The sequence below is a fragment of the Neovison vison genome, chromosome 2, assembly GCF_020171115.1.
Source record: "Neovison vison isolate M4711 chromosome 2, ASM_NN_V1, whole genome shotgun sequence".
Lineage (NCBI taxonomy): Eukaryota > Metazoa > Chordata > Mammalia > Carnivora > Mustelidae > Neogale > Neogale vison.
The window spans coordinates 215131245-215157568 of NC_058092.1; the positions used below are offsets into that span (position 1 = coordinate 215131245).

The 26324-nt window shown below is 56.4% G+C and overlaps 1 protein-coding gene across 5 annotated transcripts in view; it reads right to left on the bottom strand.

Annotated features, from left to right (window-relative positions):
- Positions 1 to 385: 385 nt before the first annotated feature.
- The window catches only part of SH3PXD2A (SH3 and PX domains 2A), a 235251-nt gene continuing 209312 nt past the window's right edge, over positions 386 to 26324 (bottom strand). For all 5 annotated transcript variants that reach the window (XM_044240436.1, XM_044240435.1, XM_044240438.1 and 2 more), the window contains 6 exons: positions 24850 to 24933; positions 19931 to 20048; positions 15795 to 16132; positions 14634 to 14683; positions 11876 to 11995; positions 386 to 9913 (listed from right to left, as the gene is read on the bottom strand). In XM_044240436.1, the coding sequence (XP_044096371.1) occupies positions 7946 to 9913; positions 11876 to 11995; positions 14634 to 14683; positions 15795 to 16132; positions 19931 to 20048; positions 24850 to 24933 (2678 nt within the window). In that variant the 3' untranslated portion in view covers positions 386 to 7945. The remainder of the gene's footprint in view (positions 9914 to 11875; positions 11996 to 14633; positions 14684 to 15794; positions 16133 to 19930; positions 20049 to 24849; positions 24934 to 26324) is intronic.

Sequence of the window (26324 nt, forward strand, 5' to 3'; positions counted from 1 at the left end):
CTACAGCAGGACAACCCAGCCCTGTTTACTGGTGTCCAGCAAAAGCTGGGGAGTGCCCGGGGCTCCAAGCTGAGGGGCCATCCAGGCCTGCTGGATGTGGGTCTTTTGCCCCAAGGTCTGAATCCCTCTCGAAGCCTTGGCCATAGCCCAGAAGCTTCCTATAGGCAGGGAAGGGGGTATGGGGGTGGGGAGGAAGGGAAGGGAAACTTGAGCATGGCTCTCACCAACAAAAGTGGCAACTCACCTGCCTCCCCCCCACCCCTCCAGTGTCCTCAGAGGGACCCGGGACCGTGCAGTTCACGCTGTGTTCTGGATGCAAAAGGTGCTTTTTGCCATGCAGCCGGATGGCTTTTCTGACGGCAGGGAGAATTAAGAGGTGATTCTGTTCAGTTAAAAAGGCCAAAAACTTTATTTAGTTTTCAGGGAAATACAAGATGTAAACATAAACAAAATACAAAACAAAACAACCCAAATCTTACAGTCTAGAAGCATGCCAAGACAGAATATTTTCTGCAGACCAAAGAGTCCCGTCAACAGGATAAAGGACACCTGGAAAGTGGCAGGCCAAGGGGTTGCGTCCCATCCCCAAGGACACTGCATTCTTGTGATGAGAACAAATTAAAAAAAAACCCACTATTAAAAATATTAGAAACATGGAGATAGTTTAGCACCACCATTGATCCTGGAAATGTTTTAGCACTCAAATCGACTGCACTGAATTCACTTCCTTAACCTTTAGTTTCTCTGCTATGGGTAGAAGAGGGCACAGCCTCCTCTGGACCCTACAGAGCCCACCAGGAGCTGTGAGGGGCTCAGTGGGCCCTGTGAAGGACTCCCCAAAGCTCTGGGGCCCCAGAGACACCCAACAGTTCATAGGCAACCACACGCTCCCCAAACCACACTCCAGGGACCTGCCACTCATATCTTCACTCAGAAGTCACCTTCCCGCAGACCTCTCAGGAACAGTCAGTGAAACCCTTTTTCCAGACTGTATCCCGGGTTTCAAGAAAACCTGTTGCAGAGAACAAGTTGCAGATCCAAGAATGGTGGCTCTGTTTACCCTTCTCTCTCCTAAGTAGGTGCTTCCAGAAAGGTGGCCTGGTGACAGGCCATGGAAACTGAAAGGGCCTGTCCGTGCAGGAGTGTGTGTGGCCCCCTCTCTTCTGAGTCACACCTGCGCAGCCAGCTCAGCAGACCAAGTCACCGCAGGTATCAGAGATACTCCAGAATGACTGGTGTCAACAGAAGAAAAAATGAGGCAACTTCCCTCCCAGACATGCTTGGGGGTCATGGGTCATTACTGGACAACCCATTACGGTCAATGGGTTGTCCAATACTCTTGAACTCTAACCAGTTCAAGCAATTTAAAAGGCTAGCTCTGGATTGGACAAAGGGATGTGGGCAAAACCTGCTGGTAACCTGGGAGACGGAGGAATGTTCTGGAGCCAGAGCCTCCAGACTCAAAGACTGGTTTGTTGCTAGCAAGTTCCCATCTCCACTAAGTAAATGAGTGACTATTCATTACCAGCATACTGGTGACCCAGGTTGTAGCCCAGAAAGTAGCTATCTCCTCAGGCTGTCTGTTTCTATGGCCAAATCTTAGGGCTTTTTCAACCTGCTCTGACTGGACCCTTGGAGGCTGAATCAGTAAATTCCCTCTGTACCTGCTGTCTTTCTCCTGAAACACTCAGAACTGACTTCTTCCTTCTTTTGAATAAAGACCAAACTCCAGACTCCAAATCCTCTCTCAGCCTTCTCACACTTTGCCCTTTCTGCCTAGAAGACATCCTGTTCTGGAAGCCACCTTCCCAGGGAAGGGACGGTAAGCCCCAGCCACTCCAAACATGCACACACTCCTCACTCCAACGTGACTCTCGCTTGCCTCCAACGTGCTCAAGCCCTCCTTCTGCCTTCCAACAATTCTCTTAACACGCTCTCTCCCCATTCCTCTCGCCTCCTAAGGTCCAGCCCTTAGCCAGGGTGGAACTGGGAACAAAGGAGGGACCTTCACTTCAGAAACCCACTCTCTAAGGCCACTAAGTCCTAGGACTGGGATGGGAGAGGGGGCTGATTGTCAAGGTCAAGTGCAAACCCAAGATTAAAAAGATAGGATTGGGGAAAGGAGATGGCATGATAACCCCAACCTTACAGGCAGGTTTGGATCAAGGCCCTAGAATGTAGAGCCCTCTACTTGGTCTGTGAGCACCAGTGAGCCCAGCTTCTGGCTGTGGATCTAGGTGCGCAGGACAAAACAAGAGGAAAGCGAAAATCAATGAGGCTGCTTTTCCTGAAACAAGGCTGTAGGTCAGTAACCCCATCCTGTCACTGTCTCTGGTTGCAGAACTTGAGAACCACCGAGGCTTCCTCAAATAGGGATCATGATTTAGGCCAAAAGCTCCGTTGGGTCAAGGGAAAAAGCACCCCACACCGCTCCTATGACGTGCTCAGCCGGGCCGTGCAGTCTGGTGTACTGACCTCACCTTGAGCACGTTCTCGCCCCCAGCAGCCTGACCACCCTCAGAAACAGGAACTGAGGGCCTCCCGCAGCGATGACAAGCACGGTGGCAGCGGACGGGCTCAGCCTGCCGGACAGCACGTCTGGAGGTGGTGACCCGGTTCAACCATCTCAGCGCATCCACACCCAGTGACTTCTCTCTTCCACAGCTTCATTTTGGAGCCCGGGATGATGGCCTAGGCTGCTTCTGCTAGATCTGTTAATGCCAGTGTGAAGTTTCCAACAAAATAATAAAATAATTACAAAAAAAAAAAAAAAGACACATTGCACTCTCCAGCCAAAATTACGTGTGAATAATAACACACTTGCTGCCAGAAACTGCGAGTCCCATGGGGCCTGCCCAATGCCAAGGACTTATAAAATGGAGACAGCTTGCCCGGTATTTGTTCTCTAACCCCGTGTTATTTAGTTCAAGTGGGAAATTATCAACACACACACACACACACACACACACACACACACACTCTCTCTCTCTCTCTCTCAACACACAGCCCTCAAAAAAATGAGGGAATTTCAATTCTTTAGCAATGTGGATAATTCTCTTTCCAGAGAGCTCTGCATTGAGATTCTCAAAGTTGGGACATATAGATGTATATACTCCAAGGAGAGACACCCACACACGGGGGCACGGCCCCCCTCTGGGCACACAGATCCACGTTTGTACAGAAATTCACCAAACTGAGGGGTTGGAGCAGCAAGCATACAGTACTGGAGATGGAGGGCACAAGCCAGCAAGGACGTCCCTGGAGCCCTGAAGGGCAGAGCTCCAAGGGCTTGGACCCAGAGACTTCCCATCCTGCTGCTTTCTCGACCTGCGCCAAGTGAGGAGGAGGCCGGCTTGGTGGCTGTTGGGGTAAGCTGTCCGCAAAGACCTGAGTAGGCCCCTCAGGTGCTTCCCTAAGGCCCTCTGGGAACTGTCAGGGTGTTAAGCAAGAGGCAGGGCTCCCTCCTCAGGCTGAAATCATTGAGATGAATGGGTGGCCCAAGCTTAGCACCAGGCCTAGCCGCAGGCTTGTGGGAATCGGTGTCTCGCTGGGGTCTGTAGGGCTCAAGGCACCCACATCCCCGAAAAAGGATTTGGTTACATCTAGGGTTCCTGCCCATAAACCAAACTGAGGTTACGTAGTTTTAAAAAGACTCAAACACATCAAAAGTATCATGGCCCACGCATCAGAAGACTGGGGTGAGACAGGGCTGCTGGGAGTGATTTTTAAGACAGGTCTTTCTGGGCAGCTGGCTGAAAAGTAAATGGAAATGAAAACAAGGAACTGTTCCTGGAGTCCTTTGCTCTGCTCCAAGGGCCAGAGCCCCGGGAGGTCAAGAGCCCCGAGCCACATCCCTGAATCCCTCCTAGGTGGAGAACACCCAACAGAAAAAGGGGCTGCTCTCTGCCAACTCGCAGGGGCGGATAGAGGAGGGTTAAGAGATCAACACCCAGAAGGTCACCTGTCTGCTCCACAGCCCCACGTCCTTCTACGGACACACCGGGCCACTGAGCTCCCACCACCGTCCCAACAAGCCCTGGCAGCCCCGGTAATATTGCACTTTTCCTGCCTCTCAGATTGTTTTCATTTTTGGTTGAGAATGCAAAGTATTCGGAGGGGTAGGGGAGGTGAGTAACCTTAAAGAAGTAATATATTAGTTAAATACAAAAAAAAAAAATAGGAAAAGTAGGGGCTACTTTATCTTTTTCTTTTTTTCCTTAAAACAAACTACCAAACCAAGGTCTAAACTTAAATAGTTCTACGCCTACTCTGCAAATACTAGTAATATGAAAATAACACTCGACCGAAATTCCCTTGTCTTTCTTCCTTAGACGATAAAAGTAGTAACATGCCTTGCTGAGGAAAGCGATGGATATAAATACCAGTAAAATATGCTGCTCTAACATCTGAAAGTGATTAAAACGATTCTATATAATGCCTTCGTCAAGATGGAGAATCGAGAGTAAGAAAGAGAAGCCTCTGGGGCCAGGCCAGGGGTGGAGGGCCGAGCCACAGCCAGGGGCAGACAGCACGCTCGCCTCTGGGGCTGCCCCTTCCAGTCCCTCCTGCCACCCCCGGAGACCCCCGGCCCAGTGGGAACAGCTGTGGCAGGGCCAGGGATCCTGGCCAGGCCCGCTGCTTCAAAGTGGGAGAGAGATGAAGACATTTTCCCCCACTTATAGTGAAAGAAAAGGGTCTTTAAACTGAAAGAAAAAGCACCAAACGCTGCATCTTCAGGCATTATATAAAGCTCAGTAATGACCTCAGAAGGGCTCATTATGATTAAAGTTGCAGTATACAGCAATACAATGCCATCTCACATTTTCAATCACAACTAATGGGAAACTGGGTTTGGACACTGCTGAGATTTCATTTTTCTTTTTCCTTTTTTAGTCTGATCTGGTTTTCCTCCAGATGGGTCAGAGCCGCAGGCCCCTCCCTCCCTCCACCTGCTGCTGGTGGGACCCTCCAACATAACAAAGCAGCTCAGTAGCTCCAGGGAAAGGTCCTCTTGCTCTGGGTGGGGCTGGGAGTCCAGGGGCACGAGGCCTGGCGCCCGCTGGCCGTGTCCGAGAGGGACTGGCATGCACCCTTCTTGTTTCAAGTATTCATATTCTCTTTGGGTTTGCAGGATTTGTGCTGTGTTGTGAGTCAGGGGATGATGGTGGTGGGGGGAGTGAGGTGTGAAGTTGGGGCATGGCAATCCCTTTCCACTGCCCAAAATCTACACGCTGTCACCAGGTGGCAGCATCCCCCACTTCTAGATGACCGAGCAGCTCCCAGCCATCCTGGGGGGGGTGGGGCGGGCTGGATGTCACCATGTAAACATGCTGACCACACGATAAACTACAACGGGCCTGGGAAGGAGTGCGAGGATGGAGGCGGTGGGGTGCTCTGCCATTAACTAGCTCCATGATTTCGGGAAAGTAATCTCCTGTTCTTGGGCTGCAGTAGCAGGAGGGGATGGGATGGAGTGACTGTCAAGGTCACTTTTAAGGACCATCGCTTAGAGCACTGGGGATCGAGGAGAGAGGGGAGCTCAGAGAATGTGGGCCTCGTGGGTGCTGGAGAGCCCCACTGGGCAGCGCAGTGAGGGAGGGCAGGCTCTGGGGAACACTGTGGTCCAGTCCCAACTGAGATGCTCTGTGCTTGGCAGATGCGTCCTGCTCCTGCCCCTGGCCTGGCGGGCACGTTACTGGCTGAACTGGCTCAGTGGAGACGGTGGAGGAGCCAGGCCGCGGGGGCCCTCCCCCCGGAAGACGGCTACGCGGAAGGTCCTATCACCCAATAGTCACTCTACTTTTAAATTTTATTTTAAATAATCATAAATTACTTCTTCTTCTTTTAATAAATATGTGCTGCTTAAAAATGAGAAAAGTATATACTGCATCTTTAAGGAATGCACTTTGCTCTCTGGGTTTCTTCCCATTCCACCTCAGTAAAGTGCATTAATTAACAAATAATGAACCACTTCTTTATCATTATTGTTCAAATAAGTCCAAATAATATTAATAGGAAGACACTAAACCACTACCATTAGTACTGCAACCTAGCAGATTAACTCAGTATCCTGCTCTATTTAATACTGTCCAGCAGAAGAAAAGAACTAATTTCAATTTTAAACAAACTCACAAAGCAAAAGGAAACCAAATCTCAGCACAGCCCGTCAACAAAGAACAGGCACAGTTTGCTGTAGCTGCCAGGCATCGGTGTACAGCGAGGGAGAAGGGCTGGGGAGGTCCCCAGGCGAGGCTTCCGGGGGCGGGGGCACTGGGTAGGATACTGAAGGCACGGAACACGGGGTCCCGTGCTGACCTTCAGGCAACATACACTGTCTGGGTGGGGAGCAGGGGGAGAGGGAGGGCCTTTCCTCCTTTGTAGAGACACCAACCCTTTGTCCGGGCCTCTGGCAGCTGAGCCAGTGGCCGCGAAGCCCGATCAGTCCACAATCAAAAGGCACGTGTGGAATTCCACTCCCAGCAAAGGGGGAGTCCTTGAGGGAAGCTGAGGCTTCCAGAGGGTCCCCTCCAAAACGTCAACGACTGAAAGACACAACCCACAGTTGACAGGGACTTTATTCTCTCCTCTTTTCACAGGGCGCACTGCCCCTTGGGAAGACCGGGTCGGCTCCCAGCCTGGGGGTCCTCCATCTTTTCGGGTACCTGTGGCACTGTGTATGTGTGGGGGGGTGGCTGGCAGCAGCTGCCCAGTTGGGGCCCCCCTCAGCCCTCGGTGGGGGTGCTGGGTGCTGCTCCATAGTTCACAAGGAAGGGTTTTGGTCCTGCCCAGGCGGGAGAATGGACGCAGAAGGATGCTCACCCGGCAGCTTGAAAGCTGCCTTCTCTCCTGCATGCGCCCCCTCCCCTCTCCTGGGGGGCGGGGTTCTGCCCCCACTGGGGCACGTCTGCCGGAGCTAGGCCTTCCATGCCCACACCCTCTGGCAAGCGCCATGCTTGGGTTCTGTCCGCAACAGTGGAAACCAAATGAAAGGACTTTGGCTTGTGGAGGGAGAGAAAGTGAAACGCAAACAAAACCAACAACCTCCCGGCAAGAGCACAACAGAAAAGCCACATCTGCTCCTCGTCCTGTCCCCCATAAGGCTGACTGCCCTTGGGCCCCCGAACGACCCCTAAAATAAGACCAAAACCCAAGGGCTGACATAGAAGCCCCAAATCAATAAACCTCTCCCAAAACATGCAAAAGAACTGCCCACCCAGAAATACCCAAAATAAAGTCTGTGCAGACGGTGTAGAAACTGACGGCTTTGCCCACCCTTTCTGGGAACTCTGGGGCTGCTGGTCCAACATGGACGGGGTGCCCCAGGCAGGGTGGACCCCCTTCTCAAGGCCAGGGACAGTGATGGGTAAGCAAGGTGGTCCTTGCTGGCACCTGCGGAACCGACATACACCGACAGGTGGCGTGGCCCAGGAACAGGCTGAGCTCCCAGGAGACACCTTCAAGCCCCAGTGCCACCCGAGGTGGGTGGCGGCAGTCCCGGGGAAATCAGCATAATTCACTAATACAGGTTTAGGACGATCCGGTGGCGAGGTGCTAGCCACAGAAACCAGGCTGGGGTTGGGGGCAGGGGCAGGCCCCAGAGGCCCCCTCCAGATCCGTAGCCAAGGCACAACTGGAGTTTCCCACCTGGCCTGTCCCAAATGCCGCCGGGTCTGTTGGCCAAGTCACTGAGGTGCCCACACGGGGTTCAGCTTTCTTGCCTCTGGTCCCAGGCCTGGTGCACCCATGCCCGCTGGCCTCCCTGCTCCTTGCGGGTCCCCGCCAGACCTTGCCTGCCAGCCAGCGGGGGGACAGCCCAGAAGGGAGCACGGCAGAGCTCAGGAATTCTGCAGGGTTTAACGTCCTCTCCCCACCCCCTCCCACTTTCCCTTTCCCCTTTGTCTTCATCCACACCCAGGCTGGATGGACCCCTGCCCCCCCACTACCATTAGTTCTTTTTCTCCAGGTAGTTGGAGGGCACCCAGCCTTTGAAGGGCTTTGCCCCATCCAGGATCTGGCAGTACCACCAGCCGTTGGGGTTCCTCTCCAGGACCTCCATGGACACACCCTCCTGGAAGCCCGCCGTCTCCTCGTCCCCCTCATAGTCCGCGATGGAGACATACACGTCTTTGAGGTTGTTGTGGATGAACTGGGACTTCTCGATGGGCTTGGGGCGCACGGGGGACACGGGGATGCCGTTGCGCTGGCCGGGCAGCAGGGGCGTGTCCGAGCCCTGGCTGGCAGCCCGTTCGGGCAGGCGGCCCTTGGCCTCTGCGGCGGCCGAGCGTGCGGTGCTGAAGGAGGAGTTCCGGCGGACGCCTCGGAGCCCGTCGGTGGCCGTGAGCGACTCATTCCTCCACAGGGCACAGGACAGGTTGTTGTCCTTGGGGGGCGGGGACACGAACACCGACTGAGGCCTCACAGCCACCTGCCGCACACCGTTCCTCAGCTTCACCGCGCTGGCAGCGGAGGTCTTGCTGAACCCCCCCGGGGGCTTGGAGGGGATGGGCGGCGTGGCCCTCTTGTTCTGGTTGACGGTGTTCAACGCTTGGACCCGCTTCTCGATCTTCTCCAGGCTGTCGGACTTGCCCTCGTGCTGCTTGTTTTTGGGGCTTACCGTGTCTGGCTCTTTGCCAGCGGGGTCGGGTTGCTCGTTCTCGCCGAGCACCAGGTAGTGGGAAGGGGCCCAGCCCTCCAGCTCCCCAAACCTCACGTACCACCAGCCGCTTTCCAGCTTCTCGAGCACCTGGACCTCCACGCCTGCGGGGAAGCTGATCTCCGAGTCCTGGACTTTCTGGTAGGCACTACACGTTGTGTAGGAGGTGGCCTGCCCTTCCGGTCCCTTTTTGGTGGGACACGGGGGTGTGGCGGCTGGGGGGGTAATGAGGTCAGCAGAGCCTCTTCGGGACCCCTCACTGGAACCTTCAAAGGCCGTCTGGGGGGGCAGCTCTGAATCCTCGCTCTTTGAGCCCTTGAGACCGCCTCGGAGCTGGCCCGTGGGTCTCAGCTGACGCCGTAAAGTGCTGATGTCCATCTTCTCCTGACTCTGGGACTCTGCTCGGTTCAGGAACGGCTTGGGCCGGACTGATGGCTTGGCCCGGGCACACGAGGTCAGCCCCGCCTTCAGGTCGGCATCCCGCTTTGGCCCGACTGGGGGGGTGCCACGGATGCCTGCGTCTGAGGCGGAACGGGGCTTCAGGTCCCCGCTGTTCTTGGACAAGGAGGAGGAAGAGGAGGAGGAGGAACAGGTGGTGTTGATGGTGATGGAGGAGGAGAAGGAGGCCGAGGAGTGGTTCTTTCCTAGTTCCGCCTGGGCATTCTTCTCCGCCTTGAGCTTCAGGAGGGAGGACGACTTGGGGGAGCCCGATCTGGGGGAGTTTTTCCTGGCCAGGGATAGAGGGGAGCCCCCCGGGGACTGGCTGTCCCGGGAGGAGCGTCTGGCTGACAGGGCGTCCTCCGCACACGGCCGGAAGCCTTCGTTCTCATAGATGGTCTCCTCCTCTGGCGCCACGTCCTCTGAAGAGCCGCCCACCCGGAAGCGGGCCCGCTGCAGCGAGGAGGCAGGCGAGGGCCTGTGGGCCTGGCTGGGCCGCCTGTCTCCTGAGCCGCTGTCCTCCGCGGGCTCCTCGCTCAGCTCTGGCTCCGAGTCGAAGCCGAAGGCGGGGATGTCATACTCGGGCTCCTCGTACTTGAGCTTCAGTGGGGAGTCCTGGCTCTCCACAGAGCCCGCAGGGCCCTCCTCAGCCTCCTTGGCCTTGCTGGGGGGCGCAGGGGGGGGTACCTTGGGCCGGGTCAGCGTGCTGGTCCGGCGGCTCAGGTTGGGCTTCTTGCGCTTGTCGATGTAGGATGCGGGGGCCCAGCCCTCCTTCTCACCGATCTGCACGTACCACCATCCGCCTGAGTTCTTATCGATGACCTGGGGGAGGGCAGAGCAGACCAGTGAGCCGGGACGATCGCTGGGCCCTAGAGTGTGCCAGGCTAGGACTCAGGGTCTTCATTTCACAGCTGAGCCAAGTGAGCTGCTGAGTAAGTGACCCAGGGTAATACGTGCTGGGCTGGAATTCAAACCCGGGTCCCTATCACCTCCTTCCACTGCCCCAGACCCTCTCCCCTGGTCCTCCAAGTCTCCATCACCACCCCTTTTCTTTTATTCATCCAGAGACCCCTTTTCTCCCCCTAGACTATGTACTTAGAGGACCTACCGCTTCTGGTCCCTACAGAATCCAACTTGCCAAAGGCTCCATGGGTACAAAAAAAATGTTTTCCACTGCTCCTCATCCTACCCCCAGTACTGCTAGGTCCTCCGTTGGTGAGCATAGAAAAGGGGTCTCAGGTCAGAAGAGAATGGGATGATGCAGGTGAGCTGAACTGGGAAGTGGGGCCTGTGCCCAGAGCCACCATGCACAGCTCCTCCCTGCTGCTCCTACTGCCTGCGGTCATTTCACCTCATGTGGGATCCCAATAAAATCCCACTGGCTGGAAGGATTTCTTTGGGTTAAATGATTTCCTGTGGGAGGGATGAGGGTCTTTTAGTCATTTCCATATTAGTATAAACTAGTTCAAGGAGCTTCTTTCTTAACTACAATTTGAGATCAGCTAAAGGCCAGGAGTGCGATGCTGGCTGTGGTGCTGTATTTGGACTGGGGAACATAAAGGGAAGATAATTTGGGGTTGTGGGACACCCCCTGGAGAAAGAGGTATTTGGGGGTCAGTGGGGGAGCATGAAAAACTGGCACCAGGGCAAAAGGAGCAGGGAAGGCAGAGAGAGAGAGAGAGAGACAGCCGAAGGCAAGCTCTACTTGAGATCAGTCCCCTGTAGCCCCATCAGAGAGGAAAGACTTTTCTCTTTCCTTTGGTTCTATAGTCCTTCCTTTGCCCTGCCCACCCCATACTTAAAATTTAAGTTTGGTAGATCTCAAGTATGATAGTTTGGTTAGATGGTGAGCTTTGGAGGCTCTCCTGGAAACCTAGGCACCCTGACAGAATGACTTCTGCACGTTCCAAATTCAGTTTCAAGACATGTGATTGAAAACATTCACACTGGGGACACCATCCCCACAGGCGGAGGCCGCCCGAGGACTCTTGGGACAGCAAGGGGGGGGGTCTTAATTGGATTTAACCACATTACTACACAGAGTCACTCCAGAGAACTGACCCACATCACAGATCTCTGCCCCCTGCAAGGGCCACAAAGCAGAAGCTCCTAAATGCCAGGCTGGGGGGTGAGGGAGCACCACAGGGTCTGTTACCACACTGGCAGAGACAAGTAATCAAAGACCAGGGAGAGAAGTAACCGTATCAAAGGCCAGAAGCGCCTGTGGTGTGGACGTGGCCAGAACCCAGGTCCTTAGTACTTCGGCTTCATGGACCACAGTCTCCCAACAGAGGTACTTGCTAATGGGAGTTCTTCCGAATCTTGGCTCCCAAGGTGCTTCTAGGAGACAAAGTGTGCTGGGGCCCAGTGGGTCTGGGTAATGCTGTTATTCTAGTCCCCTCCTCTTAGAGATGCACAGTGACATCCCTACAGCATAGGCTCTGATAAGTTCTGCAATGAAAACCATACAACTGGGTAGATTTTGTGTAACCCACTGTCCTTCAAACCTTCTCAGCCACAGAAGACCCTCGTGTCCAGGTGTCTCCATGAGACAGTGCCTGCCGCCGGCTTTGGGAAATGCTGCTGTGAGGGCAGCGCTGGGTGGAGACAGGAGTCCTGGAGTCTGGCCCTGACCATGGCACAGAATGGCTTAAAGCCAATTTTTATCCCCACGGTCTTGCTTTTGTATCTTTCCTGCCGCCCCCCCCGCCATGTTGCCAGCCAGGCATAAATGGGAACCACAGCAGGTCTTTGAGCGGCATGACTTAAAACCCTCCGACTCACCTCCGCCTTCTGTCCACCCCGAAAGCTGATGCCATCAGAGATGCAGGACTGGAATTCGGCAATGGTGTAATACTCCACCTCAACAGAAGGGGGCTCTGGCGGCTTCGGCAGCTGGAACCCCTAAGGCAGGGAAGGGCTCAGTGAGCAAAAGCCACCTGATCAGAAGGGCAGTAGAGGCCGAACGTGGTGTGTCCAACCAGACACAGGAACTCAGGCCTGAGAAAGGATCTGTCACCTGAGGCTCAGGCCGTCTCCCCCAGGAGACTGTTCTCCTGAGCAGGTTTTCCACGAATACCAACGATTCATTTGAAATGCCTCAGAGCTTCAAAATGATCAGTTAGTAACAGTAATTTCTACCCCGACATCTCTGAGGTCCAGTTCATAGATGCTTCAATGGCCAGGTCCCCACAGTAAAATTAAAAATCAGAGAAGCCATTGTAACAAAGCCTGTGCCAAGTGCCCTGTGGGAGGAGAACCACATCCTTAGATCGAGGAGAAGGGCCACAGGAGTGACATCTGCCACGTCTTTGGGGAGGGGGGAGGGGAAGGGGTGTAAGGGAGCGTGGAGACGGGGGAGGAGAGTCCATAGTGGGTCATTGTGATGATGCCAAATGGCCAGGCAAGCACTGACTAAAACTGACCCTCTGTTCTGTGGGTAGGTTAGAATGTGCTGGATTGGTAACACTGATCCCAAGCATGACGGTCAACGACATTCAGAATTTGGTTGTGGCCATGACTTCTGAGCCTTGTTCGTTTACTTTACGAACATTTTTTGCGCATCTTCTGGGTGCCAGACATTGGTCCAGGGCACCAAGCATTTAACAGTGAACACGAGGACTGCCTCCTTGTCCCCATGAAGCAGACACCCCAGTTTCATCTGGTCTCTGCTCTCATCAAAACAGATTTCATGCCGCCCTATTACTTTCGGTAGGTCCCAGTATCATACAAAGGGGTTAAAGCAAAACAAACAAAAAGTGTGGGGGGAGGGCGAGCGGGAAGGGAGAGGGAAGCAGCTGTGGTGTAACAGGAAGACCTCAAAAGACCTCGGCCTTACAGTTGGATACATGTGGGCTCCCATCCCAGCTCGGCAACGCACCAGCTGTGTGGCCTTGGGCAAAGCCTTTGACCTCTCTGAGTCTCTATTTCCTTGTCTGTGAAATGGGTCATGAAGAGGACTGAGCTATCTACATAACTTCTGGTCCAGCCAAGGACACAGGAAGCGCTCCACAAATAGAAGCCAGAGCTGACCATTCCTTCTACAACACCATCCTATGGCTTGGAACCTTCTGCGTCCCTCACCGCTCAGCCTGTCCAAACCTTGCCAGTCACAGCCCAGCTGCCCTGGGTCATAGTGAGTGAAGGGCAGGAGAGAGCTGGTCTGAGGGACCGGGTGCAGTTCAGGCACTTGCCCTGCCCTGGTGTCGGGCCCTGCAGGCGTGTGCGGGAGTGGATGTGGCTCAGGCCCCGGCCCAGCCCTGAGCCCCGCCAGGTGGGGTTCAGCCGTGTCTGGCTGGGAACAGCAGCCCCGTGGCCGCAAGCCCCGCATCAGGTCCGTGTGGAAAGAATGACCCCATTCTTGCCAAAATGGAGTCTGCCTGAAAATAATCTGCTGAAGCTGAGAGACGGGAGGACAGGAGAAAGCACCATTTAGTCATGGAAAACTCGAGGGGACCATGACACAGGAGCTTCCCTGGGGCATCTGGCTAGGGCAGGGGGTGGTCCCATCCCCATGGGACTAAACCTCAAAACCCACTTACTGATGACCCCCTCTTCCAGAGACCGCTGCTCTCCCCTCTCCAGGGCAGAGGTCACGATCATGGGGACCCTTGCCACTAAGCCCAGCAAGACCTCCGAGACCTTTCTCTACATGGTGTGGCAGGCAGTCCCTCTGAGAGCTGACTCGGGAAACAGAAACCCTCACACACCACCCCACTTCCTCCTTCCCGCAGCCCTAGGCGACGGCTGCCACCGTCCCCATCACAGAGGTGAGGAAATTAAGCTTCGCAGAAGGTAATGGACCTGCTTGCCTTGGGTCTCGCTGTTCCCAAGTGTCAGAAGTGGACTATGAATCCACGCCCGGCAGGCTTGAAGCCCTTCTTTCCACTGCACCCCACTGCCCCCAAGGAGAGTTCTCTGTACTAGAGCTCCCGGCCTGCCCAGCATCACCGCCACCTAAGCCCAGGACCCTGAGTATACACATCTGCTTCCCTGATGTCTGGACCCCGGGACCCCCCACCTCCAGGAGCCAGGGACCCCAGCAAGTTGAGCCTCTCACTTTCGGCACACGCGAGTCCTGGCTATGTACCCCAACCGGAGGGTGCTCCCTGGGCTGCTCTCCTCCTCCCGGACTCCGGCATCCACCGCAGCCATTGGCTACTCCTGGGCCAGGAAGGCGGAGCCGGAAGGCTTCCAGGCGCACATGGACAGCCGCCCCGTTTCCAGCCCCTGGCAGTGCCCCGGCCGGACACTCCCGCTGGCCAGTCTAAATGTTTATGTCTGCCAGTGTAGCGGCTGCGATGGACTGACTTAGCTTTGGAGCGCAGCGTGTTTCTGAATATAAACTGTCCAGCGAGGGCCCTGGGATGGCTGAGATCCCCAGGCTTTCCTCTCTGCCCCGGCCCCACAAAGCTGGCAGCCCAGTAGGGCTCTGGAAAACCCCTGGACTGATGGGCACTGAAAGGATACTGTCAACGAACTGGAGCCGACACGGTGCACCCCCGGAGGTGGCAAGAAAACAGGAGAAATTCAGTGCACGCACCAGGCTGGATTCTCTGCGAGGCGGAGGCCTTGTCCTTAGGTTTGGGGAGCCTAGAACAAGAAACATGGCTTCAGAAAGCCCAGCCAGATGATGGGCAACAAACCGTGCTGGACCCTGCCTTCCCTAGGGGCGGCCCCCTCCCGATCCTGGGAAGATCCTGGTTCTGTCCCACAGGCTGGAAGAACCTGTGCTCTCAGGCACTACAGTTTCTTCACCGGGAAACCATGGATCTTTAAACTTCCTTGGCCGGATTTCCCCTGACACCCAGGGGATGCGCGAACCCTCTAAAATGATGTGTGTGTTTCAAAATGTAGAGACACAGCAGCATTTTTCAGGGGAAAGGGTAAGTAGCTCCATCAGATTTTCAAAGTCAGAAGCAGAGACTGTGTCTGTTTTTCACTCACTGCCAAGTCCTTAGAAGCTGGCACGGTGCCAGGCAAGAGTGGGTGCCCCAGAAACACTTCCCGACTGACTGTCCAAAAGGTTTCAAGCACAAGAGCTCACTTAAAACCAAGTTCAGAACTTAACCGAAAAACAGCCTTCCTCCAGATTTTGAGGATGGCTGGACATAAACAGAAGCTGGTCTCTTATAACGTAGGACAGTTTAACCTTGAACTCAAGATGCCGTTGAGCCAGAGAAGGGCAGAGATTGGGAGGGGGCCAGACAGCTGGGTTTCTTAAGGACGGGGATTGTCCTGAATAATGCCCTCTCGGACTGCTCGGAGAGAGGTAAAGCCATTTCTTCCAAGTCTCTCAGGCTTCCAGTAACTGGCAGGAGGTGACAGGGAAGGAGGGAAGGAGGGCTAAGGCCGCGAAAAAGGTTCTACTGGCTGTCAGTCTGTCAAGCAGCCTTGCACAGGGTGTGGGCCTATTTCCCAGCCTGGGGGATACCCTGGTCTGTAAGGTGACCACTCCTGGCCCTCTCTTAGGGAAGGAGGGGCCACCACAAGCTCACGTACCCCTGTAACTGACCTTCAGTGCAAGGGTCGTGAGGAATGGCTTTGTCTGCTCACGATCAGCATGAAACAAGCCCACAGAGTGAGGCTAGGGTCAGGGTCAGTCTAGATCTCAGGAAGAAAATGGGATGGGGGTCCCTGCACCCTGTGACCACTTTCTAAAAGAGCTGCGTGGGGAGGCCACGGGGGCCAGGGAGGCTCTTACTGATCTGGGCCCTCTGCGGGGCAATCCTGGCCACGGCTGGCGAGCCCTGGGCCAGCTTGGAGACGCTCCTCTCGGGGACACCCAGGGCACTGCCATTGGAAGCATTACAGAGGATGGGCAGGCTGATCTCCTTCTTGGTGATAGGGGCCTCAGGGCCCTCGCCTTCGGCCGGCGGAGTCTCCTTATCCCCCGACGCCTTCTTGTTCAGCAGGTTGCTGATCTCCATGATGTTCCCGATGATCTCCACTGGGCCTGCCAGGTTTTTCTTGCGTGCGGGCAGGTCGTCCTTGGCCTTCTTCAGGTAAGAGGCTGGCGCCCAGCCCTCTTTGCCCAGGTACCTGTGGGGAGGGGTGGGACATGGCATCTCCCGAGCACTGCTGCCTGACCTCACACCCCAGGCTCCATCTGGCTCAGCCCAGCTGAGCCTTTTGTATCGTGTTCCCCGAGACACCTGGCAATGCCACTACGCTGGAGGGAAGTGGAACTGAAGGCAGGTGGCAAGGACACATAGAAAACCAGTTCTTCCTCTCTGCCTCCTTGCTCTCTGCCTGATCTTTCTCAGTGTGGGTTCTCGTGCTCTGCAAAGTCAGGCAAACGTAGGACCTCAGGATCAGAAGAGTCCTCGGATTCTGAGCTGCCCCAAAGGTAGACTTCACCGTGGCCTGCTACCTCACAGCAGAGAGGGCAGCTCTAGAGAGAAGACAAGAGCAAGTGTGAACGCCGTGCATTAGCTGGCTGGCCCCTGGCAAAGGGAGGTGATCAGAGAGGTTGAAGCAGCAGCACAGGTAGGAGAAGGTGGGAGCCCCAAGTTCTGGCCTCTGGTCCCTTGAACAAGTCTCCACCCTGGAGCTCAATTTTTTTCTCTTCTGCAAACTCTAGGGGTAGAGTAGCTGCAAAAATTTATCCAGAAAGATAGATATATTGAGACCAACTAGGAAGAGGCCTATAAAGAAGGATGCCCCAGTGGATAAGATACCAGTGCTACTGCAGGGGTGATGGACAGATCAAGTTCACAGAACAAATCCAAAAACAGACTGATGCCAAAGGCAACATTTCAGGGATGCCTGGGTGGCTCAGTCAGTTAAGTGTCTGCCTCTGGCTCAGGTCATGGTGTCAGGGTCCTGGGATCAAGGCCCACATCAGGCTCCCTGCTCAGAGGGGAGTCTGTTTCTCCCTCTCCACCACCCCTCTGCCTACGGTGTGCTCTCTCTCTCACACATAAATAAGTAAAACCTTAAAAAAACAAGAAAGGTAACATTGCAAATTAGTCGTAGGGATGGTATCCATAGTGCGATGGCATCAGGTAGCATCAGGTATCAGTAACCCACCTGGAGATGACAGGTTACCCAATTAGGAAAAGCAAGTTATGATCCTGGCCTCACACCATAGAGCAAAATAAAAAATGCAAGTTGTGAATATTTGCTTTATCTGGGGGGTTGAGAAAATCTTTCTTAATAGGACTCCAGAAGCCAAAACCATAAATGGAATGACTAAAAGCACATGACTGGATAAAATGAAAACCTTTGGTATGGCAAAACAAAACCCAAATGAAACAAAACAAAACGAGAACAACATCAAACCCCATAAACAAGAGCAAAAGGCAAATGACAGGGCTGACTTAATTTGAGGTGATCTGATGGCTTCCAAAAAGAAGCTTTTTCCCTTTTCCCCCAAGCCCATGAAGAGCTTACTTCCTGGTCCAGCAGCTGCTGGCCGATGCCCCTGAGTCTGGGTTGCAATGTCCCTGTCTGCTCCCGGGGATACATCTGGCTCTTTGGAATGATTCCTCCATGCCAGATGTCTGACAATTCCCCCTCTCCTGCCTCCCTGATCTTGTTCTTGGGTGTTCATTAGGTGAGAGAAAAAAGAATGTGGAAGCTAAAGTTTCTATCAGCATGTCTGAGCTTTGCTGGAAAGCTCAGGTAGGAGGTGGTCCTTATGTTCACACCACTGGAATGTATAGGCATTGTATATGTATAGGCCCCCGCCCTTGTTTGGGGCTTAGAAGGCAGACATCAGTTACCAAATGGATGGAACTCAAGGGGCTGGCCTGGCTTCCCAATGGGTGCAGAGAGAAGCACAAAAATTTCAGGGGTGGTTGGGAACAGAAGATGTAAAGATGCCCTATCTTACATATGAGACAAGAACCAAGGCTCAGAAAAGCAAAACAAGGAGCAGAGGGCCACAGGCTAGCTGTGGGCAGGACCAGGCCTAAAACCTGGTGTTCCCACATTTCAGAGAAAGGAAGAACCTGCTGGTTGTTGCCGGTGTTTTTCTATAAAAATACTAGGGAGATGGGGAGTGGGGTCTCATGGGAGTGATGGTCAGGCCTGCGCCCGGAGTGCTCCCATTTCAAGCCCTGTTGTGTTCCTCTGGTGTTACATGGATAAAATTAGATTCTGGGCAGAGAGATGCAGGAGAATCAGGAGCGGCTGTGTGTGTCTGGGTCCAACTGTGCTCACATCTGCTTTCCAGCTCTGGAGCACGGAATGACTCCAGAGGGAAGCAAACTGGAGAAGGAGGGATAGAGAGAGAGGGAGGGTATGTGTGTGTGAGGGGAGAAGGGAGAAGAAAGACAGGAAATGAGGATCAACACAGAGCCTGGAATGGTGGGAAAGAGCCTGTTTCAGGGGGTGTCTGGCAGCCTTTTTAAGGTGGACTCTTTTCAGGATGGTTTTCAGTGGAAGCTCCCGCCAGCTGAAGACTTGGGCTACGGGAATAAGAGCTGGCGAGAAGCGATGGCTTGGGGTGACCTTACTGGTCATCTTAAGAAACTCAAAAACCCCAGCAGCCTTGTAAATAACCCCCAGGCAAGTGGCTTAGCTTACCAGCCTGCTTTGGAATGTCTGCTGGCCTTCCCATGTTGATCTGTGGTTGCTGGATTTTGGGGCTGGGTCTAGTTTCTTAGAGAATGTCAAAGTCTAGGGGCAGCGGCTTTGGAAAACATGTGTCCAGGCCTACGGTCTTGTCTCAACCAACAGAGCAGAAAGGGACCCTTCAGCCCTCCTGACCAGTATACATGGGGCCATGGGCAGGGGTGGTCACATCTTGCCAGGTCACATTAAGGCCGATTCCCATGAGGCCAGTGACCTTCACCCTACCTGTCAGCACAGCCCAATCTTGACACCACCACGTGGTCTGCCGTGGCCCGAGACACCATCTGATGAGTGCCCACGTCCTTTGGGTCAATCCTGTTCCCACTGTGGGACACAGCTCAGAGCACTCATCCTGCCCAGAGCAGGGCCGGGGTTCCTAGGTGTGCGGAGCTGAGAAAGAGGTCCCCAGAGCCCACAGATATGGAACTGTCTGAAACTGGGTGAAATCACCACAGCTAAGCTGCTTCCAAAGCACCCAAAAACATTTCCTGCGAATAAGGCCTCCCCTGGGAGGGTACTAGCTGGCCTCAGAGCCCCAGAGCAGCGGGGACTGGAGGGCATGACCTGGTAGGGAAGAGGTGAATGAAGCCCAAAGGCTTGAGTGTGCTTCCAGGACTGCCAAGGAAGCTCCCCACTCCCCTCCCCACATTCCCAAATGGGTTTCTCAGCTGGGAAATGCAATTAGGCCCTGCAAGCGGTGGGGGGCAGGAGAAGGAGGAGGCCTCTGACCTGGGCCTGGGCTCAGGCCTGGCTTCTGCCCTGGCTCTCACAGCCCTGTGAGCCAGCCCCGAAGAGGGGAGCAACATGGGCAGAGCTGGCATCTGGGGTCCCCCAGTGTTGAGCTGTGAGCAGCAGGGGCTGCCCGCCGGGACCTCAACAAGGCCTGCAGATGCCAGCGCTTTGGGCGGCCTGAGCTGCATAGCATACCAGGCAGCCCAGGCCAGACACAGAAAACCAAATTTAGATGTGCCGGACCCTCTTGGCAGATGCCTGGGTCCGGGATCGCACCACCAGCTGCAGGCGGAGCCAGGACCCCTGTGTCCCCCTGGCCACAACGTTCTCCATGTCAACCTGTGTCGCCCTGGCTGCCACCACCTCTGCTCTCCACGTCCCCGGAGAGAAGCCGCAGGACGAGCACTCTGGTCGAGCCATGCAGCTGAAGCAGCTGAGCCTGGGCTCTGGGGGCACCCACCTGCCCACGGCCGCCCCACAGTCGGGGAGGGGGGCAGAGGGAGCTCTTTCTTCTGCTGAGGCTCCTACCTGATGTACCACCAGCCCTCCAGATTCTTCCGGATCACTTCCACAGTGACACCCTTCTCAAAGCCAATCTCGTCCTTGCTTTGGCTGGTGTAAGGCTGCACAGTGACGTACTTCTCCTCTGGGGGAAGCGAAGCAGGGAGGCATGGTTATCTGAGGCTGGAGTGCAGGCCCCTCATTCCTGTCTTCTCCCACCCCAGCCTGGCCCTGCTTAGCCGGGGCCTCACCGCTGCTCCCAGTGTGTGCAGAAGCCAGCCAGGGCCTCAGGTGGCCTGGCCCTTCCCAGCCTCCCAGCCCGATAACAGCCACCAGGGTGCTGGCACCCGGGTCCTCAGGGCTCCCAAAGCTCCCTGGGTGGAGGGCACAGCTGGCAGAACCTGCCCCTCATGGGGCCTGAGCCAGTCAGTCCCTGGGATGTCTGGCAGCCCTCCACCGGGGATGCGCTCCCCTTCTCTGAACATGCCACAGCTCCCATCCGTGCCCCAGACTGGCTCTCTGAGGCCCTCTCCCACCTCCACCCCATAAGTCCTGCCTCTGTCTGACCTTCTGGCAGCTCTAGGGGCTCCTTGGTGAAGCCTCCTCTGACCACTAATCTGAACACCTCATCAGATCACTTTCCCCAGAGGACTATGGGGAACATGTGTTCTACGGGAATAGTGACCTGTGTTTATGACAAGCATTCAGTGGCCAAAGGATCAAAGGCAGCCCTGGGTACAGTTTCCCAGAGCGCCGAGCGGGCAGGCATGCTGAGCTGACCACATAGCTTGGCAGCGCCTGTCTGGGGAGCTGCCCGCAGGGTCCCGTGTGCACAGGAGCCTTGCTCAGGGTCCCCCCTGGTACTGGGAAGGATGCACCCTTTGGGAACTCAGGAAAAGCCTGGGGGGACAGGTGTGGGGACAGCCCTGGCTTCCTGGATCCCTTCGGCTTTTCTCCTGCAGGGACCCCTTGCAGCCTCCGCCTGGGCCCTGGCTCAGGCTTCCAGGGAGGGGCTTCTCCGGGGACCCACAGCCGACGGGCCACAGAAACCCTGCGCCTGGGTGGGGAGCCTCCCCAGGGGAACGCTCACATCTCATGAAGGAGCACACATCCCCACCCTCACCATCTGGGAGAACGAGATGCTGAGCTAGACAGAACTGGCCCCCTGGCCACACCCTTTGAGCGGGTCACGCCGAATTCTGTCCAGGCTCCAAAGGGACTAAGCAGCATCACCGAAGGGCAAGGCTATCAGAGCAGGGGCACTAAGTGGGAGGCTTTCCAGGAGCTCAAAATAGCAGGAGGCCGGCTTCTCAGATGCCTGTTCCCCTCCTCCCAGCTCCTGGACTCCTGGGCTGGACTCCGATGGGTGGCCTGGGCTGGGCCTCTGGCAGGAGTCAGGGAGGGGGGGCAGCTGTCACCCCAACCCCCAGTGGCAGGAGGGCCATCGGTTCGCTACGGGTTCTCGGGGTCCGGTCTGTAGCTGGGTGCTGGGCCGAGGCGGCAGCTCCCTCTGGGGTGGATGTGCCTTCCCTGCCAGGCTGCAGGGGCATTGCTGAGGGGCCCGGCCGCATCTGAGAGGCCGCCCAAGGCAGAAGTAGGTGACGGCCCGTGGGAGCTTCCACCGCTCTTCAGCGTGCTCCGCGCAAGGTGAAGCTCTTCCCGGGGGCAGGCCTTTCTCACCATCCACTAACTCCTGGAAGCTTTCAGGAGTTCTGAGGAGAGCTGCCAAGACCGCCTGAGAACCTCGTCCAGCCAGATTCTGACTCGGGCCTCTGAGAAGTGCCGTGTTCTGCAGGCCAGCCCTCGGCGCTCCTGCTGCTGCTGGTCATGCTCCATCTTCCGGTGGGGCACGGTCAATCCTGGCTGGCGCCATGTCCAGAAGGGCGGTGCCAGGCCCCGAGGATCTAGGGTTCTGAGGTTAGGATGAGGCGAGGCCTGGGCTCCACATTTTGCCTTTGTTCAGCTAGACTATTTTTAAAAGCCTGTGGTTCCAGCAGGAAGCCATCATTAAAGTTTTCCTAGGCAAAGTTGCTTTGCAGGGAAAAATTACAGTCCTCCTCTTAGGGAGATCAGAGGGGCCCTGTCCTGCTGCAGGGTAGTGAGCAGGGCCTCAAGCAGGAACTGTGAGCTTGGGCTCCAGGGCTGTGAGGCCCGAGCAGCAGCCTCTGCAGCCTCCAGTGTGTTGGGGTGCTCAGGATAGAGCCCCAAGGGCCATGTAAGTGCCCTGCTGTCCCCTGATCCTCTCCGGGAGGGCAAAGCCAGGCCCCTCTGTCTTACCCAGGGAAGCTGAGTGGCTCCTGCCAGAGGCCCCCTGCTAGTGGCCCTCACGCTGCCAAGAATACAGATGTCTGGGAGTTTGGAGTCCCAGGAAGAGGTCTGGCCAGCTCAGAGGTGTGTCCTGCCTTGTCACCGTGCAGGTTCCAGATGACGAGCATTCTGAGGGCAACTCTTCCAGTCAGTCTGGGCAGGGGCTGACTTCTCTGTCCGGGTTGGCTTAGATGGCGGAGATGTGGCTTACCTCCATGTAGACACGTGCCATGCAGACCTCAGGTTCCTAGCTTCCAGGTTTCCTCGAGGGAGCAGCAGAGCAGGACCCCCTACTGGCCCAGAGCTTCAACCCCACCTGGGGGCAGGGAACCGGGATGGAGGATGTCCGGACAGACTGGAATGGTCTTGGGGTGGGGGCTGAGTCACTCAGAGGGCTTTGGGTTTCTAGAAGAGACTCTTAGGAATCCAAGTGGAGGAGAGGGGCTCTGTAAGCTCTGGCGGGCATCTCAGGGTTTCTGGGAAGCACTGAGGCCGTGGTCATTCTCATGTGGCATCAAAGGTTGGTGGCAACTTGGCCCTAGGGAGAGCTGCCCAGGCCGCCCACTGGCTGGGTAGGTGGCTGGCTGGGGGAGGTGGACAGGCCTGTTTTGGTTTTGGAGGCGGGGGCTGGAGAGCCCTGCAGTTTCCAAAACCACAGACGCCTCCTCTTTCAAATGCTTTCCCCTCTGTCAGCAGTCTCCCTGGCTCCCCTCCCGGCCCCCAACCTCCCCAGCCCCATGGCAAGAGGCCTTTTGCTTCCAAAGGCCTGGCTGGTGGTGGGGCTGGGGAGGGGAGGCCCCAGGGAAGCATGGCCTCTCTCGTCTAGTTATAGATGACCCACTGCCTGCTTCCCCCCACCAGCTCTGCTGCTTCCCGTGGAGTTTCTCCCTGCCAGCTCTCTGCAAGTTTGTCTTGGCTGCCTGATTTAACGTAGCCCTGATTTAACTTAGGGCTAAGACTGGGAAATAATGCTATTTAGGTCCCTTATTGGAGACAGACAGAGGGAGGGAGGGAAGTTGCAGGTTTGTGTTCACTTACATATTTGCACACGTATGGCTGTCTGTAGAAAACTACAGATTTCATTGGGTGTGCATGTTCCTGTACCCTACCGTGTGTACCTGTTTACGCACTGGGCGTATATGTGGTGAGGGGTCAGGTGTGAGACTGCAGGCGCTGCCGGGAAGGGGCACCTGAGTTGTGGCCGTGAGCAGCCAGCTGATGCATTTATGTAAATGTGTGTGTGGAACAGTCTACATGTGCGTGCACAAGTGGGATTGTGTGTGTGAGCAGTGTGGGTGGGCTGAAGGTGCCATCAAGGCTGTGCACGGGTAGGAGCATTCGTCACTTCTGAGTGGCCGTGACCTTATGGGGACAGAGCTGTGTGTGGGGCTCGGTGTATGATGGTGCTCGGGGCAGATGCCGAAGGGGCGGGGGGAAGGCCAACCCTTCGTCTGTGCTGTCTTCCTGGGCCAGCACCCCACTGTCCTCTGCTGCCAGGGCTCAGGGCTCCATCCTGGCCCGGCCTCGCCCCTCAGCCATGCTGCCCCACTGCTCGTAGGTCTGCGGTGCCTCTCTTTATGTTCAAGCTTGTTCTTGCTGTTTCCACGAGGTGGCCTCCTGCCCTGCACCAGGCCTCAGGGGCCCAGCCTTGCGCCACCCGCCGGATAAGCTGGGCTCCGGGCTCCCACAGCCGGGGCTCCGGGCATGACACCAAGCCAGCCACAGGCAGTGGCCTCCTCCGGGCCCAGGCTTGCTGCTGCCTGGGGCATGGTCTCTGAGTTGTTCAGGAACAAGCTCTGGGGGTGGGGGGGAGGGTCACAGGCTCCCTGCTATGCTAGAACACACCTTCCCAGCTGTGTTCTCCGCAGACTGGAGAAATGGGCCCCCCGGCCCATGGGCTCTGGAGACGTTTAGGGGTTTGTTTGGGGGTCCGGCCCAATCTCTCTACTCCCCAAGCTCCTAGGTGTTGGAAAGGCCCTAGACCTACAAATGTCTCGATTCCTGATTGTCCTAGACGGCAGGCCAGGAGCCTCCCTGGAATGTTCTCGATCCGGCCCCTCACGAAGTGCCAGTGCCCAGTGCTGAAGATGCTGGAGGCTCCTGGCTGAGCCCGCTGCCGCCTTCAGCGCTGGTGGGGGCTGTGCCCCAGGACCAAGCCGGGCCGGGCTCTTGCTCCCGTGCCAGTTTCCCCGGAGCTGGCTGAAGGAGGAGGGCTACGGGCTGGTCCTAAGCAGTTGCTAGGGCAGCTTCGGCTGAGGGAACGCCTCAGAGGAAGCGGGCAGCGAGGGGCGGAGGACGAGCGGCGCCCTCAGTTCTCCTCACCTGAGGCTTCCGGGGCCGACGCGGCCTTTCTTAGTCTAGCTGCTCCCACAGTCACGACGCGAGGCCCATGGCCGCACCCACAGGATGCTGGCAGAAGCCGGACCCGCCCCCGATTCCCAATCAGCCCGATTCCCAGGCAGCCCCCTGCGCCCTCCTCCCCGACAGGCCCCAGCCGCAGAAGGTGAGAGAAAGTCTGGCCACCGAATCTGGGTGAGGAGGCCACAGGGAGGAGAGGGGCAGCGGTGGGAGAGGAGGCAGGTGAGCGAGTGAGCGAGAGGAAGAGAGGTGGCAGCTGCGGGTCGGGAGAAGCCAGTCACCTCGGCTGTGCTGCCTGTTGACCATCCCGCCCAGCGTCCACCGGCGATCCAGACGCCGCAGATGGGCCTTGCGTCTCTTGGACACTGGTGTGGGAGATGGCAATGGAACACGCGGCCGACGGAACCGGCGGAGAGAATGGAGATGAGGATGAGATGGGATGGGGCAGGGGAGGGATGGCAGGAGGGAAGGGTCACGCCCCCAGGTCCTCCTCGCTGGGACTGAGCCCCAGTGGCACGCACCTGCTGGATGGGGAAGGATCTGCCCGGTGATGCCATGACACCCGGGGAAAGGCCACAGTTCATACCCGTGAGCCCAGGAGGGGCTGAGAACTTTGAATCCTAGCCCCTGAGAGGTAAAAAAGGTCCTTGGCCCCAGCCTGGCACAGGGACAGCCCTCCAGGCAGTCCAGGGGCCCAGCACAGGGCCTGGTATGGGGCCGGAAGCCAGGAAATGTTGCGGAGTGAAATGCACACAGGAATGGACACCATGGGCCTTGGTTCTGCTCCTTCCCTGCATACTGCCCACTGGATCTGCAACAACAGGGCTTCTCAGGGCTGCAGACCCCTTTTGTCTACCCACCGTCTCTGGGGTGGCTCCTCTGGTTGCTGGGGGCCCAGCTCCACAAGCCCTCTGCCTTCCTCTGGGATGCCATGGGGAATGGACCCCAGACCAGGGCAGCACCCCAGAAGCCCCCATCTCCTGGCATGGCAGAAGCTCGGTGGTACTTTGCCCAAGAATGGGGGAGGGAGGCCAGCAGTCAGGGTCAAAGCAAAACTGTCCAGACACACCAGAGCCAAGCCCCGCCAAAGCCTCCTGGGGAGCATTTGCTTTTCTTGAGGGAGGAGGGGGTGTCTCGCTTGACCTGCTTCTGGTGAGCAGGAGGCCTGGACAAAAGGTTGGAGGTACGGATTCAGCGGAGGCCTCACTGCCAGGTTACTGTGTCACCTGGGGCAGGCCTCTGTCCTTCTCCAATCTGTTCCCTCATTGACACCCCCGCCCTGGCATGGGAGGGGACAAGGGACTCAACAGGCTCTGTGAAACATACACGAGGTTCTGTTGGAGGCCAGATGGGAAGGACTCAGACAGCCGACCTCCTGGGTGGGTGTGTCCGTGGGTAGAGGGGTTCGGCTGACACTCAGGCCGGGGGCCCCTTCGTAAGTGCTATTTCTGCAGTTGCAGCTATACAAGAGGACCACTTCGTTGAAGCCTCACAAAAGCCCTGAGCCATCGGCACCATCCCCACGTTAGAAACGGGAAGCCAGAGACACAGGGGTGTTAAGAAATCTGCTGAGTAACACAGCTAAGGGTTAGGGAGCACACAGATCAAGGTGGTCTGGCTCTGGAGCCCAGGCTCTCGGCCTAATGATGTTTTTCCCCTTTGACCCTGTGCCTCTTAGTCCACCGGCAACGGAAAGGGCCCCAACAAGGGGGTGGGTGCCGATGCAAACCCACCAGGGAGGAAGGCTCCGGTGCAT